The sequence below is a fragment of the Podarcis bocagei genome (assembly GCF_964188305.1).
Source record: "Podarcis bocagei genome assembly, chromosome: 9".
Taxonomy (NCBI): Eukaryota; Metazoa; Chordata; class Lepidosauria; order Squamata; family Lacertidae; genus Podarcis; species Podarcis bocagei.
This window is the reverse complement of record NC_138134.1, coordinates 5,788,106-5,802,482: the sequence shown is the minus strand read 5'-3', so window position 1 is coordinate 5,802,482 and position 14,377 is coordinate 5,788,106. Positions and strand designations below refer to the sequence as shown.

Below are 14,377 nucleotides of genomic sequence, written 5' to 3'. Positions count from 1 at the left end.
GTAAATATTGGTTTCCATTAACATATCTTGTTTGGCTCTTCTTTAATTACATACCTGTCACTAAGAGAATTCAACACATTATTATCATTTTCTTTCTTTTGGCATATACAGTTGGTATTTTATTTCTTATAGCCATTCCTTGCTTTTTGCTATTCTCAAAATTGCATATGGCTTTGGCTAAATGCTTGATTTGTCTATGACTGTTTATTTTGACTACTATAGCTTGCTTTGAATAAAAGTCAAAACTTTTTTTATAACTTACTTTTAAATTTGCTTTGTTCATTATGTTTTCAACTTCTATGGTATTTGTGTAATGCATGCTTATGTATTGCACATATTAAATGCCTCTTCATATATAATATGTATTCTTTGCTATCACAGTCTATATAATGATGGCTTGGATCTAGGAATGACTTGAATGAGTGACAAAGTACTTCTGATTGCACAAGGCAGTCCTGCTGTGGTCTCATAATTTCCCCACCCCACTGTAGCCTCTGGTGCCCCATCACATACCACCCAAAAAGTATTTTGACCTTCAAGAGAGACTTCTGGGGGTGTGTGTGCAAAAGACTACAGTGGGTTTGGAATGGTGGAGCTATGAAAGCCACATCACATAAGCAGAGTTCTATGAATCCAACCCAAATTAGAATTTTAACTTTAGACCTGCAGTTTTACCTTTAGATTAGCTTATCTGGATTGAAATGAGACAAGTTTATGTGAATTGATTACTTCTCTTTTTTAGATCTTGACATGGTTTAATGCTGTGTGGAGCCCAATTGAGCTGCTAGACTCACATGCTCTCTGCCCTGCCCAGGTCCCTCTTCTCCTAATTGCATGCATCTGGGAGGGAGGTACTACTGAGATTAGTTAGCATTGCATACCAACCAGGAGTCCTTGCTTAAAACCAACTCTGACCAGCTTCAAAATAAACCACCTTCAAACCATGTGTTTATAAAGCCAGTTTGTTTAAATTCTAAGTTTTTACATAATGCCAAGCCTAGATTCCACAAAGCTCCTGTGGCTGAAGAAGAAGAGAGGGAGGTTGTGCCTTAGCCTGGCAGTTCACTCATGCTTGTCCACAAAGCACTAAACTATGCCCAGTTCTGTTATTAAGGCCAGCAACATTTCCCCCCTTAAGATTGGCCTAGGTCAATTGGAGAGGCACTGCTTGCTGCATATTATAACTTGCATTAGAATCATAGAATCATAGAATCATAGAGTTGGAAGAGACCACAAGGGCCATCGAGTCCAACCCCCTGCCAAGCAGGAAACACCATCAGAGCACTCCTGACATATGGTTGTCAAGCCTCTGCTTAAAGACCTCCAAAGTAGGAGACTCCACCACACTCCTTGGCAGCAAATTCCACTGTCGAACAGCTCTTACTGTCAGGAAGTTCTTCCTAATGTTTAGGTGGAATCTTCTTTCTTGTAGTTTGGATCCATTGCTCTGTGTCCGCTTCTCTGGAGCAGCAGAAAACAACATTAGTGTTTCAGTAGTATATTGTGTTGGTTTATATTGGGACTTGGTAGCATTTTCCATCCTGAGGGCTACATTCCTTTCTGGTCGGCTTTCTAAAAGCCACATTCCAGTGGGGTGGAGCTACAGATAAAAGTAGGTGAAGAAATTAATGCACATTTTACCTTTGTACAGTAGGCTAGCTTCTACAGTCATTCCTCTCCGTCTTCCACCCAGTCCAGCAAGAGTGATTAGAATTCAAGGACAAGGGCCTTGAAGAACACAGGGCCTTTGCCCTGAAGCAGGGCCCGTGAAGGGTATGACCTGGGAAGAGTTTTGAGGGCCACACAGAGAGGAATGGCTTGTGGGCCTGAAGTCCCCCACACCTGCTCTTCATGCTCTTTGTGTCCATCAGCTGGATCTTAATCTTGTCCATTAGAAACACTTCAGTATATGAAGTGGTGTCACTATTTTGTAGGAATCTGTATTAGCTCAATCCCATGTTATGCCAGTAACATCTGTTCTGCAGCAGAGGACATTATTTACAATCCTGGATTTCTGCCAGAACCACTGATGGCTGAAGGCATTTGTTTAAAAAAAAGTTATGCAGAAACTTGCTAAGCCATAGAGGCTTACATTACAGCATAAAGGGACACAGGTGGCGCTGTGGTCTAAACCACTGAGCCTCTTGGGCTTGCCAATTGGAAAGTCGGCGGTTCGAATCCGCACAACGGGGTGAGCTCCCATTGCTCTGTCCCAGCTTCTGCCAACAGTTCAAAAGCATGCCAGTGCAAGTAGAAAAATAGGTACCACTGCGCCAGAAAGGTAAACAGTGTTTCTGTGTGCTCTGACTTCCATCACGGTGTCCCATTGCACCAGAAGCGGTTTAATCATGCTAGCCACAAGACCCGTGGACAAATGCCGACTCCCTCGACCTGAAAAGCGAGATGAGCGCCACACCCCATAGTCACCTTTCACTGGACTTAACTGTTCAGGGGTCCTTTACCTCTACATTACAGCATACTGCAGTAGTCTAGGTTGAGCCTAGACAGAGTCACATGTGATAATGGCTAGGTCTACCTTTACCAGGAAAGTTAGTAGCTGGCACACTAGCTAAAGCAGTGCAGTTGCACTCCTGGCCAGGTCTGTAATCTGATTACCTAGGAGCAAAACCAGATCCAGCAGCACTTCAGTTTAAACCTGCTCCTTCAAGAGGAGCACTATTTTCTTCAAAAGAGGCTAAACATCTAATCCTGGATTTGCTGTCCTACTCACCAACCTTATGTCTGGTTTTGTTAAGCTAAATCCAATCCGTTGTTACATCCAGGCATTGATTTAGAGTTCTTGTGCCTCCTTAGATGGATGGAAAAGTAAAATAAATCTGGAATACTGTATATTGATTGCACTGCAGTCTGCATCCTGAAAAGTGGCTTCCAATAGCAGCTGTGACTTGAGCTGACTCAGGAGCTACCTGCCTGTGATGGGTCTGTCTGCTGCTGGAGGCAGTATGCCTCTGAATGCTAGTTACTGGGACTCAGAAGTGGGGAGAGTGCTGGTGTGATCAGATCCAGCTCTTGGGTTTCCATAGGCATCTAGTTGGCCTTTGGCCTGATCCAGCAGTCTCCTCTAATGTTCTTTGCATTGACTTCGTTCCTCCTGTAGGCTAGGTTCTAGAAGGAACCTTCCCGATGAAGGAATTCTTCTTGGCTCTTGGCCTTTGGGGTTTCATAGAGTTCTAGCTCGTCTCCCATGCCTCTTTCTCTCTATTTCTCTTTTTTTAAAAAAATATATATTTATTAACTTTTCAGAGATTTTACAAAAAAAGCAAAATACAAAAATACAAAAATAAAAACACATATAATTTCATTCACTTATTTTCTTTTAACTTGCTTCTCAGACCTCCTCAGACCTCCCCTTTTTGTATTCCAATTCAAATTATTCATTCAGCAAATCCTCGCCCTTAATTTTCACTTAATTTTACACCTTTCTTTCTCCCCCCCCAATTATCTTAATCATTACAGCTGATAACCACTTAAATTCTGTCCAACATCATTCCTTTCTCTCTATTTCTCTGCCACCCTGATTGCTTTACTCTTCTTCCTCCCACCTTACCAGGTAGTGTCGTGGGGAAAACGGCCATTTGCTTCTCTTTTAAAAAAGCACCATATTTTTCGCTCTATGGGACGCACCTGACCATAGGACGCACCTTGTTTTAGAGGGGGAGAACAAGGAAAAAATATCTCCCCCTCTCTGCGCAGCGCCCCTTCAGCGAAGCGGCAGGAGAAAGGGAGCCCCTTCCATTTCTCCTCCCGCTTAGCTGAAGGGGCACCTACCCTTCAGCGAAAGGAGCCCGAAGCCTCTGGAGCGCAGCAGAAACTCCCGCTGCGCTCTGGAGCCTTCAGGCAGCTATCCTTGAAGCCTGGAGAGCGAGAGGGGTTGGTGTGCACGACCCCTCTCGCTCTCCAGGCTTCAGCGAAAGCAACGCGAAGTCTCCAGAGCGCGGCGGGAGCGCTCCCACTGCACTTCGGAGGCTTCGCATTGCTATCGCTGAAGCCAAGGAGCCTGCATTTGCTCCATAAGACGCACACACATTTCCCCTTAATTTTGGAGGGGAAAATGTGCGTCTTATAGAGCAAAAAATACGGTATGTTACTGGTGTTCTGTGCTGCAGGGGAACACCACACAAACCGGCTCCAGCTGCATTGGCCACCTTCATTTCCCAAAGTGACGGGGCAAATGAAATGGGCTGCAGTCGCATGAAACCTGGTACTGGGTTGGTGAAGCAAGAACAGAGTTTTCAGCCTGCTCAGTTGCATGGAGGAAATTCCACATACCTGTGTTTCAGACTTACCTTTTAAATTAGAAAAGCAGCCTTTGGTGGAACCTTTGAAGGTCTAATAAATAATGATTCTCTGGACAGAGATAATTCCTCAGAAGACAAAAATATATTGCCCTTTAGTAAGTCTCACATTGCCTTTAAATAGGCAGATACCTATTGTTGCTGTGGATTCTTCATATTATTGTCAACACATGTGGCATTCCAACCACTTTATTCTTCAAAGTGAACATGATGCTTTTCCTCACCCATAGAAACACAAATGATGCCTGCCCACTGCTGACATGTCAGAGTTTCTGCCTGCCGCTTCCTCCAGTCCAAGCATCTCTAGACAACATCTGTTTGGAAGGGCAAAAGGAAGTGCTTGCAGTTCTCTGGACTGGGACACTGATCTAGATTTTTATACAGGAACTAAAAAAAAGCAGCTATTTAAATGCTACCATTGTTTCTCTTTATATTTTCGTTCTCTTTATATTTTAAATATATGAACTATCCACTATCTCACTATCCATTTCTGGTCCATTTCTAAGTATCTTTTGGGGTGCTAGTTATTGTATTTTCTTTCTATTAATGTTGTTTTAGTTCCTCACAGTACATCTATTTTAAACATTACATTACAAATACTATTACAGTAAATAATTCGCAAGCAGATAATTGAATTGTTGTGTGCAGAGTTTTACAAGAAGCAAAAAATCTAAACAAATTATTGCCTTGGTTATCAGCTAAAGTACTTCTAGGAGAAGAAGGTTTGGAAGATGACACTGAAACAAGACCTGAAGGCAGCAGCGCCGGTTTCGCAGGTAGATCTTCTTCTTCTTCTTCTCATGTTTGTTGTTAACATCTCTGTAATCTGTTCAACTCCACCCATTATAGTTTTTTTGTAAGTCATGAAAACATTGCCCTATAGCTAGAAGGCTGCACGTAGTGATAAAATGTTTTAAATGAATTAACCTAAAAACTGTACTTATAGAAATTTTGCTGTTGAAGATCAGACAGGAAAAGACATCTGTGCTTCTGTGATGTGTGTTGTCAGGGAACTGCCATCGGAGGAACAGGTGGTGGAAGGGCTCACGGAGGCTGGGAGGGAGTCAGCAGCGAAAGCAGGGACCAGCAGGGGGAGAGATGGGTCTCTGGAGGAAGGTCTCATGAATGCGGAGAGAGACGCAGCAGCTAAAGCAGGAACTAGCAGGGAAGAGGGAGGGCTCAGGGACACGTTCAGCGAGAACAGCGGGGAGGTGTCAGAAGCTCCCATAGGGAGACCCATTCTTCGCCGGAAGCTGCCACGTCGTGAGTCCAGAAGACGCGTTTCCGTTAAGGAGCTTCTATGCTGGAAGCGCTTCCGAAAACAACCACTGTCGGAATCTACAAGTGACTAGGGCAGACATGTTTGAGGAGCTCTGTCACACACAGAGGTTTGTGGAGTTGCACAAAGTCTGAGGGACCACGATTTTACGCACAAGCAGCTAATCATCCCATCACATGTGTGAATGTCCCTGTGGTCATAAGGCTATAGCCTGTTCGTTGGAAAACTCCATGAGTTCCAGAGAACAGTATTTTGTTTATGTTAATATCTTGGGTGATTTCTAGTATGATATTATGTGGAACAAAACAATTGTGAAATATGTCAAGATATTATATAAAGGCTGAATCCAAGCCACTACTCAGTGCTTAGTTTGGGTGACCACGTGGAACCCACTAATATACTGACCTAGGTTCCATGACTAAAGAAAGGCAGGATATAAAAATTAGATAGGGATATATGCATATTAGCAAGCGACTGTTAAGACATTTAGCTTACTTCTTTTATTTTGTAGGTGCTTTTAGGTGTTTCTGGATCTTTATGGGTTTCTCTTACCTTTTTAATGGGTTCCTGGATCTTTGTGGGTTTCTCTTACCTTTTTTTTAGCTACTATGAAGAGTGACTTAACTAGTGAAGTAGCTGCTTCATCAGCTTTGTCGACAGCTGCGCCTGCAAGTTCAGGAGCTGATTCCTCAAGCTATGACATCATAACTGAGCAACCACGTTCTCAGCACACACTGCAGACAGAGTCAGATCTGACAAGTTGTGATTTGACTTCAGCTAACAAAGGAGATGCTGATGAGGACGTTCTTAGCGGAAGCTCCAGCCAAATCAGTGCTGTCCAGTCAGACCTTCTGGTAGACTTGAATGATGGCACTCGGGCCTCCTCTCCCATTAGTGACAGCTCTCAGACAACTACAGAAGGCCCTGATTCAGCTATCACCCCCTCTGACAGTTCTGAAATGGTGAGTCCTCAGTGGGATTCCAAGTGGTTACTGGGAAATCTGATTCATTGCATCCCTTAGTTTTTTGGCAAAAAGTAAAGGTTCAGACATTCCTGCCTCTTATCCAGTAGCACGTTAAAGGTTGCTGTTTCTTTAAACATGAGGTGGTTTGATGTCATTTTAGCACTTCGGCTGCTGCTTTATTTTTACATTACATAACTATAACCCTTCTAGACAACCAAATTGGGCAGTGAGTCAGTCTAGTTCCAAACACTGAGCAGACTAACTATACATCTTATACCTTGCAGAACTAAGAATATTGTTGTTGTTGTTTAGTCGATGAGCGGGGTCACGGAGAGTCGGACATGACTAATTGACTAAACAACAACAATAACAGCAGCAGCAGCAACAACAACAACAAAGAATATTATCGCCCTACAAGGTATTCTGGCAGTGATGGGGAGGGGAAAGGACAGGAGAAGCCCCTTCTTTCTGATTCTGCCACCCGTTTAAATTAAAGCAGACAGGGACAACCTTTTTCAGCCTGACTGCCTCAGTAGAAAGTATTTGTGGCTGCTTTTCAGGACTGGGGATATATGTGTGCACTTAAAATCCCTTTGCACACAAACAGGGTTAAATGTGTGTCTTCTGTTACCATACCCAGGCATGCCCTAGATCTAGGATCCAAGTGCTGCTTTAATTTTTTGTTGTTATGGGAAAGAGGGCTAGTCTCAGAACATGGACCAATAGATATTGGGAGTGGCAGTCCTTTAAGTACTTGGATCCTAAACTGTTCAGAGCTTTGTTTTGTCAGTACCTACATCTTGATTTGGGGCTTGTAGTTCGCAAGCAATCAGTGCATAACTTTGAAGATCAGTGTCACATGATTCCACCTAGCTATCCCGCTTAACTGCCTGGTCATCACATTCTGGACCATCTTCAAGCTTCAAGGGGAACATTTCCAGGGCTATAGCTAGAAATGACAGCCTGAGGATTTTGTGAGATGGTATGGAACTATAAAAGAATATGTGTGACAGACAGATTTCTAAGTTGGGATTAACTGCACTGTTAAACTGTTTTTACACTTTTACATTTTAGATTCTTGAGGGAACTGAAAGCCAGTATTCTGGAATGCAGATTGGACAGCTGCAAGATGAGGAAGATGAAACTGCAAATGTCCTCCAGGATGAGTCAGCTGAGGCTTTCAGAAATTCTTGTGTTGGTATGTTCATTATAAGGAGAAAGTCTGTGAGAAAATATTTACTGAACTGTCTCATTTAGAATGAAGCTCTCTTAGGGCATTTTTTTTTTTACTTCTAATCATAGATCCTACATATTCATATTTATTGTTTGAGGTGTAAGTCAACCATCACTTTCATTGCTTTCTTTTTTTAAGCCCTTCAGCAACCCCATTTATTAAAGACCATGGGTCATAGCAGACAGCCTTCCAACAGCAGTATGGACAAATTTACATCAAAAGAAGAACTGGACCCCAATGATTATGAAAATAAGGTAAGACGGTTGTTCACATTCAAGGGTTAAGTGTATCTGAAAGCCGTTTATAATGGAATATGTCGGTGAATGGCAGGAGAATATGATCTTTCTTAGGGCCTGTCCATATAATACTTCTCAGAGCTAAGCCCTGGCTTGGTTTAGTGCTGCTTTTGAACCTGAGCTCATCGTTCATCTCCTCTGGGCAAGTGCACAAGCAGTAAGCCAAGAAAAAACCTTGGCTACAGCTCATAGTTTGTCTGAAGCAAGACAAACTGCAAGCCCAGCTTTGGAAGTAATGCTAAGCCAAACCGTAGCTTAACTCCAGATAGTGTTGCAGTAACAGGATAGAGCAAGGAGCGAAGGGCCATTATATTTGTTACCTTTGTTACAAAGCACCTATATATTTATTACCAATATATAATTTTGCTTGTTTTTAACAGCTCTCCAGAATTAAAGGAGATATTGGTTGTTATACGGATGGAGATGCTGCTCCGCTAGTTCACTGTGTCCGTCTCCTGGCTGCCTCTTTTCTTCTTACAGGGGAGAAAGGTGGTAAGTAGTATAAATACCAATAGAAACCACCTCTTCCTGCTTCTCTCACTTAATATGGTCAATACCTGATTGGCTAAAATTCTGATTAGCAAAGAACTGAAATGAATGATTTGTTTGAAAACATAATTTAGGCTTCATAAAGCATGGTTTGTTGCTATGATTCCAACTTGCTGAAGCCATATGAAAGAAGGCAAAGTCAAGAACAGTTTGAGAGACTTTGGTTCCCTTTTATTAATTATAAATATATGAAACAGGAGTGCGATTTAGAATGATTTAAAGCTTTCTCACTGCTGATATGTATAATTCCTAGCTTATTGTCAGGAGCCGTGCAAGTTGGTGTTAACACTTTATTAGCTAAAACACAGCCTGCACAGACTTGGTGGAGTGTCAGACTTAATGAGCTCACCCACTCTTTCCTGGAGGGTCTGGCGCTCATGAAGCAGTTGCTGAGACTGAAGGTCCCTGCCTCCCCACTGCTGCCTAAGTCGCCTCCTCTCTAGGGTTTTTTCTGAGCAACCAGAGACTGTGTCGACACACAGTCAATCACTCCTCCACTCTTTTCATCCCCTTTCTGGTTCTGGGAGATAAGGAGGAAGAGGAGATTGTTTCAGCAAGAGGGAGAGGCACCCGTGACTCTTCACAACTCTGATTCATCTCTTCTTCTTAGTCTCCCTCCTCCACTCCTTCAGCTTCTGCCTCTGATTCTGGACTTCTTTCTGACCCCACCTCCTCCATATCTTCTCCCTCTTCTCCCTGTAACCTCTCATTGTTTTACCACCTCCACTCCCCGGGCTCTGAGCCTTTGCTGGTGTTTTCCTTTTCCTTCTAAATTATAGGGAACTGAAACACCAATAACCTTTGCATTAAAAAATTGTTTCAACTATGGTTGGTGCAAAATTCTGTCACAGCTGGAATATGGTCATGATTTTGATATTACAACTGGGAATGTTGTTTAGTGAATTGGGGAGCAGACAGAAATCTGTGGCAGGTTCAATAGGCCATGCACCACTATACTGGCTTTCTGCTGATGTCTTAAAGCTATGCTATAATATAACAGGTGCACTGTGGGTCCAACAGACTTTGGCAGAGGCTGTAGCTGGCACAGTGGGATTTAGTTCAACAAACAGGGAGACGTTCCACTGTGTATAAGCTGTATCCATTACTAAGGACCATAGAATGTGGCGTTTGCTGATGATGTGATGGGGTATATTCAGATACACCGAGGTTTTAGGAAAGATCTGGTGAGGGCTGAAGTTCACCAGGTGATCAAGAACTGGACAGATTCCTCCAGGATACAGGAAATAGCAGTAGAATGCCCTAAAAACCTTTCTCTTTTAAGACAACGTTTTCTGGAGTGGAATTAGTGTTTTCTGTCCATTTCCAATTCCAACAGTCTACTTTTTTGTTACTTTTCCCTATTTAACTACATAGCTTGACTTCATAATATTTTAAATATTACTTCCTATACTTTGTATAATGGCTTCTCGTTACTGCAGTATCCAGGTGAAACTATTACAAACTGAAAGTGTGGGTGTTTTGTTTTGTGTTATGCAATTAAATGAATTTTATTTCATTAAATGTATAGTCAGGTACAATTATCTTTTCTTTAGCACTGGTTCCTGATAAAGATGTGAGAGTCAGCGTAAAAGCCTTAGCAGTGAGTTGTGTAGGAGCAGCTGTCGCACTCCATCCTGAAGCTTTCTTCAGCAAACTCTATAAAATGCCTTTTGAAGCCACCAAAGAAGAGTGTGGTATGTTGAATTTCATATTGTCTTGTTTGTATTCTTGTGAAAAAATAAAACGTTTTTATTTCTGACTATTTTGAAATTTATCAGATATCTTGTCTGTAGTGAAATAGTCATCTGTCCATAGTTGGAGCATTGCCCTTATTACCGTACCTGCTGACAGGGAAGGAATGAATAAAGAAACATGAAATCAAGAAATTAAAGAAGCCACTCTGCTTCAGCACCCAGAAAGACATATTGAAAGAATTCCTTCCTCATGTGTAAACTAAGAACTATGTCATACTTTGAGGAATAACAGCAATTCCTGTTTGGCTATAAATCACAATGACTATCTTGACAGCCCCTTGGCACTTCCAGTAAAGGTTAGGAAACTGGGATATGCTTTTTGCGGTGGCAACATGGGAATTCTCTTCTTACTTTCATGTAACTTTGGCTGTTCCCAGATAATGTTGGAGAATTGTTGCTTCATGCTTAGTTCCAACTTTATAAATTGTTTGGAAGTACTGTACACATCCTAGGTGTTTGACGTTTTGCCAAAGTCAGTGGAATTTCAAAGCTGGAGATCTAAGTTTTGATTCTGTTAATTAAAAAATATAATCAACTACAGACATATTTACCTGTAACAAAAAAATGGAAGTCTAAGACTAAAGAGCATTTTCTCCTTTGTCTTTATTATCCATTCCTTTGATTTATTGTTTTCATGGATTTTATATCTGATATATAATTTGAGCCTTCCTTTAGAAAAGTCTAAAAGCTTATTTCAGCACTGTGGAAAATGGCAAGAAACAGAAAGCCTATAAACCAAGACAGAGTTCTTTATTATCTGTACCTAATTTATTTTTCTAGAAGAACAGTATATAAAGGATATTGTGAATTATATTGATCATGGCGATCCCCAGATTAGAGGAGCAACTGCCATTTTATGTGGAACAATCGTTTATTCCATTCTCAGTAAATCTCGCTTTGATGTGGAAAATTGGCTAGCAAACATAAGAGCTTCAACAGGTAATAACCAGGTTAATTTGTAGAATCAGAATTTATACAATAAAATGCTTTCAATAGTTTCATTCATTCATTGTCTTTGTTTTTTCTTATTCCCAGGAAACAGCTTTTCAATAGTAGACTGTATACCCTTATTGCAAAGGACTCTGAAAGATGAGTCCTCTGTCACATGCAAACTGGCTTGTACAGCTGTACGGGTAAGCAGAAATCTCTCTAAAATATAAGATTTGAAAAGAAGAGCACATCTCTATGGTCTTGTTGCAGAGGCAGGCATTCACAAATACAGTTATGAAGCAGCCAGCAGTAAACAAAGATGCTTTTTTCCACAACCACTTTCTGCAGCACAAATTGATAGACCCTTTGCACCTTGGACTGCTGATCAACTCATGGTTCTGTGGGGTGATGCAGGATTCCATTGTCAAATACTCTCACATGGTACAGTGGTGCCTCGCAAGACGAAATTAATTCGTTCCGCAAGTTTTTTCTTCTTGCGAGTTTTTCGTCTTGCGAAGCACAGTTTCCCATAGGAATGCATTGAAAATCGATCAATGCGTTCCTATGGAGACCGTCCAGGGACAGAGGGGAAGCGCCGCACGCCTTCCCCTCTGTCCCCGGACCTGTTTTAAAGCAAGGGAAGGGGCAGCGGGGAGAATCGCTTCTCCCCGTTGCCGCCCCTTGGTTCAAAAGGGGTCCGGGGAGACAGGGGAAGGCGCGCGCGCCTTCCCCTCTGTCCCCGGAGATTGCGGGGCTGGCAACGGGGAGAAGCGATCTTCTCCCCGCCGCCCCTTGCTTCAAAAGAGGTCCGGGGACAGCGGGGAAGACGCGCTGCGCTTCCCTGCTATCCCCGGAGCTTGCGGGGCAAGCTTCGTTTTGGGAAGCAAGCCCATAGGGAAATGCATCTTGCGAAGCGGCTAAGAAAACGAAAACTCCTTCGTCTAGCGAGTTTTTCGTCTTCCGAGGCGTTCGTCTTGCGGGGTACCACTGTATAAGGCTCCTATGGTGTGCTCCTGTGGTGTTGCAGAGCATATAAACTGCTAGAGCCAAGCAGTGCCCCTTCCCTGCTTTTCCTCCCCACTCCCCGTCCCCCAATCCTCCTCCAATATAATATTCCAGGAGCTTGAGCTTTTCTTCTTTTCTCCACGCCTTCTGTTTGTGTACCTTTGCTTCCTTGTTGTGTGTCCCTGTGGGGTCAACGGGCCCCCTGCTGTCCTACTGCTCTTACTGTCAATATGTTTCTTCTAATTGTCAGCAACATTTAACCTTCCTATAATTTAAGACATTCATAGGCAAACTCTGGCCCTCCAGATGTTTGGGACTACAATTTCCATAATCCCTGACCACTGGTCCTGTTAGCTAGGGATGATGGGAGTTGTAGTCCCAAAACATCTGGAGGGCCGGAGTTTGCCTATGCCTGATTTAAGGCCTTTAGATCTAATCCTGCCCTCTTGGTCAGCAAAGTCTTTGCCCTCTTCTGTGCAACAGTCCTTCAGATTCTGATGGCTCATCTGCTTGATTGCTTTAGTGCACTAGTGATTTTTATTATTTTTTTGCTGTGGGAGGCTTGCTTTGTTTTCCTATTCAATGTAATAATTACTTAACTTTTATTTATTTAGATGTTGCTGTATTGATAGATTTATCATAATAGGCAGATTGTCCAGTTCAAAAATACTATGCAAATACTAAGATTGTAAGCTTTTATAAAGTTTTAAAGCTATGTACTACTATGTACTAATTATACTATTTAAAACAATTAATTTTTTGTTTTCCTCCTTAGCATTGCATCATGAGTTTGTGCAGTAGCAACTATAGTGCATTAGGTTTAAAATTAATGGTTGACCTCCTTACACTGAGGCATAGTTCCTATTGGCTGGTTAGGACTGAGCTACTGGAAACCCTTGCTGAGATAGATTTTCGGTAAGTTCTTATTTCAGAATTTTGTTCCCAGCTTTAATTACATTTTTTCTTTTAAAAATTAAGTTATAGTTGTTACTCCTTAAGGCTTTGCTTTGCTCAGCTTTTAACAATCTCTTGTACTATATTTCCCTATCTTTCATTTAAGGCTAATCAGTTTTTTGGAAGGAGGGGCTAACCACCTGCACAGAGGTGCACATCATTATACCGGAGTGAGTAATTGTTCTATTAAACTCTTCACTTTTATGGTTGTCGGGTTTACTTAACAGAAAGTAGCTATTTAATTCCATGTTGAAGCAGATGGATTTTAATGCATACGAAAAAGAGACAGGGGCAGCCTGTCCCATTTCACCACCTGTGGCGAAACGGAGATCTGCTGCTGACTCGCCTTGTGCTTCCACTGCTATCAGAATGCTTCTTTTTTCACTGAACTCTGCCAGAGCTGGGGCATTGTGGAAGGCATTGCCACTCATCTTCTCGGCCCCAGGGCAAGGAAGACAAATGGCAGTGCCATGCACCAGAATGCCTCCATCTTGCTGGCCAGAGGGGGTCACTGCAGCAGTGGGGTGGGGTTCCACCACTTGCTCTTCCACTGCCTGAGGCAGGTGCTTCACCCCACCTCATTGGTGAGCCAGCACTAAAAAGAGGCTCTTACATTTTTGCATAGGATTTCCAATGTATCCTTCATGTAAAAGGTTATCTATGAATGAGATACCTTTGAAGATGAAATTAGAATTTGTGTCTTCATTGTTTGACACATTGTGATCTCTAGTTACCATGCCATCAGTTTTCTTACCTTTTTCAATGTGGAAGTTGTAGTTAATAAACTGTTGCTAATAGTTGTAACGTACATGTATTTGTTGTCCAATTCCTATAGCTTTTAAAACTTCAGGAACGCATGCTCAATGATGTAGTCATTTCTCTGCTTGGAGATGAAGACCCTAGAGTGAGGCACGTTGCTGCTGCAGCTTTAATAAGGTATTGGTTAACTTAAATAATTACAATAAATTAGCTTGATATGCCTTTTAAAAACATTCGGTTTGCAATTTTCTGATGCAGTCATTGGGGATTAACTTAGCATTCATATTATGTGTGATACTTGCATGCAGTAAAGGAATTGCCAGAGTAGAGAGTATT

The 14,377-nt window shown here is 42.1% G+C and overlaps 1 protein-coding gene across 2 annotated transcripts in view; it reads left to right on the top strand.

Annotated features, from left to right (window-relative positions):
* The window catches only part of HTT (huntingtin), a 115,731-nt gene that overhangs the window by 25,208 nt on the left and 76,146 nt on the right, over positions 1 to 14,377 (top strand). For both annotated transcript variants that reach the window (XM_081207544.1, XM_081207543.1), the window contains 11 exons: positions 5,015 to 5,092; positions 6,199 to 6,557; positions 7,635 to 7,758; positions 7,933 to 8,048; positions 8,471 to 8,582; positions 10,193 to 10,333; positions 11,174 to 11,332; positions 11,429 to 11,526; positions 13,104 to 13,243; positions 13,389 to 13,452; positions 14,118 to 14,218. In XM_081207544.1, coding sequence (XP_081063670.1) covers positions 5,015 to 5,092; positions 6,199 to 6,557; positions 7,635 to 7,758; positions 7,933 to 8,048; positions 8,471 to 8,582; positions 10,193 to 10,333; positions 11,174 to 11,332; positions 11,429 to 11,526; positions 13,104 to 13,243; positions 13,389 to 13,452; positions 14,118 to 14,218 — 1,492 coding nt within the window. The remainder of the gene's footprint in view (positions 1 to 5,014; positions 5,093 to 6,198; positions 6,558 to 7,634; positions 7,759 to 7,932; positions 8,049 to 8,470; positions 8,583 to 10,192; positions 10,334 to 11,173; positions 11,333 to 11,428; positions 11,527 to 13,103; positions 13,244 to 13,388; positions 13,453 to 14,117; positions 14,219 to 14,377) is intronic.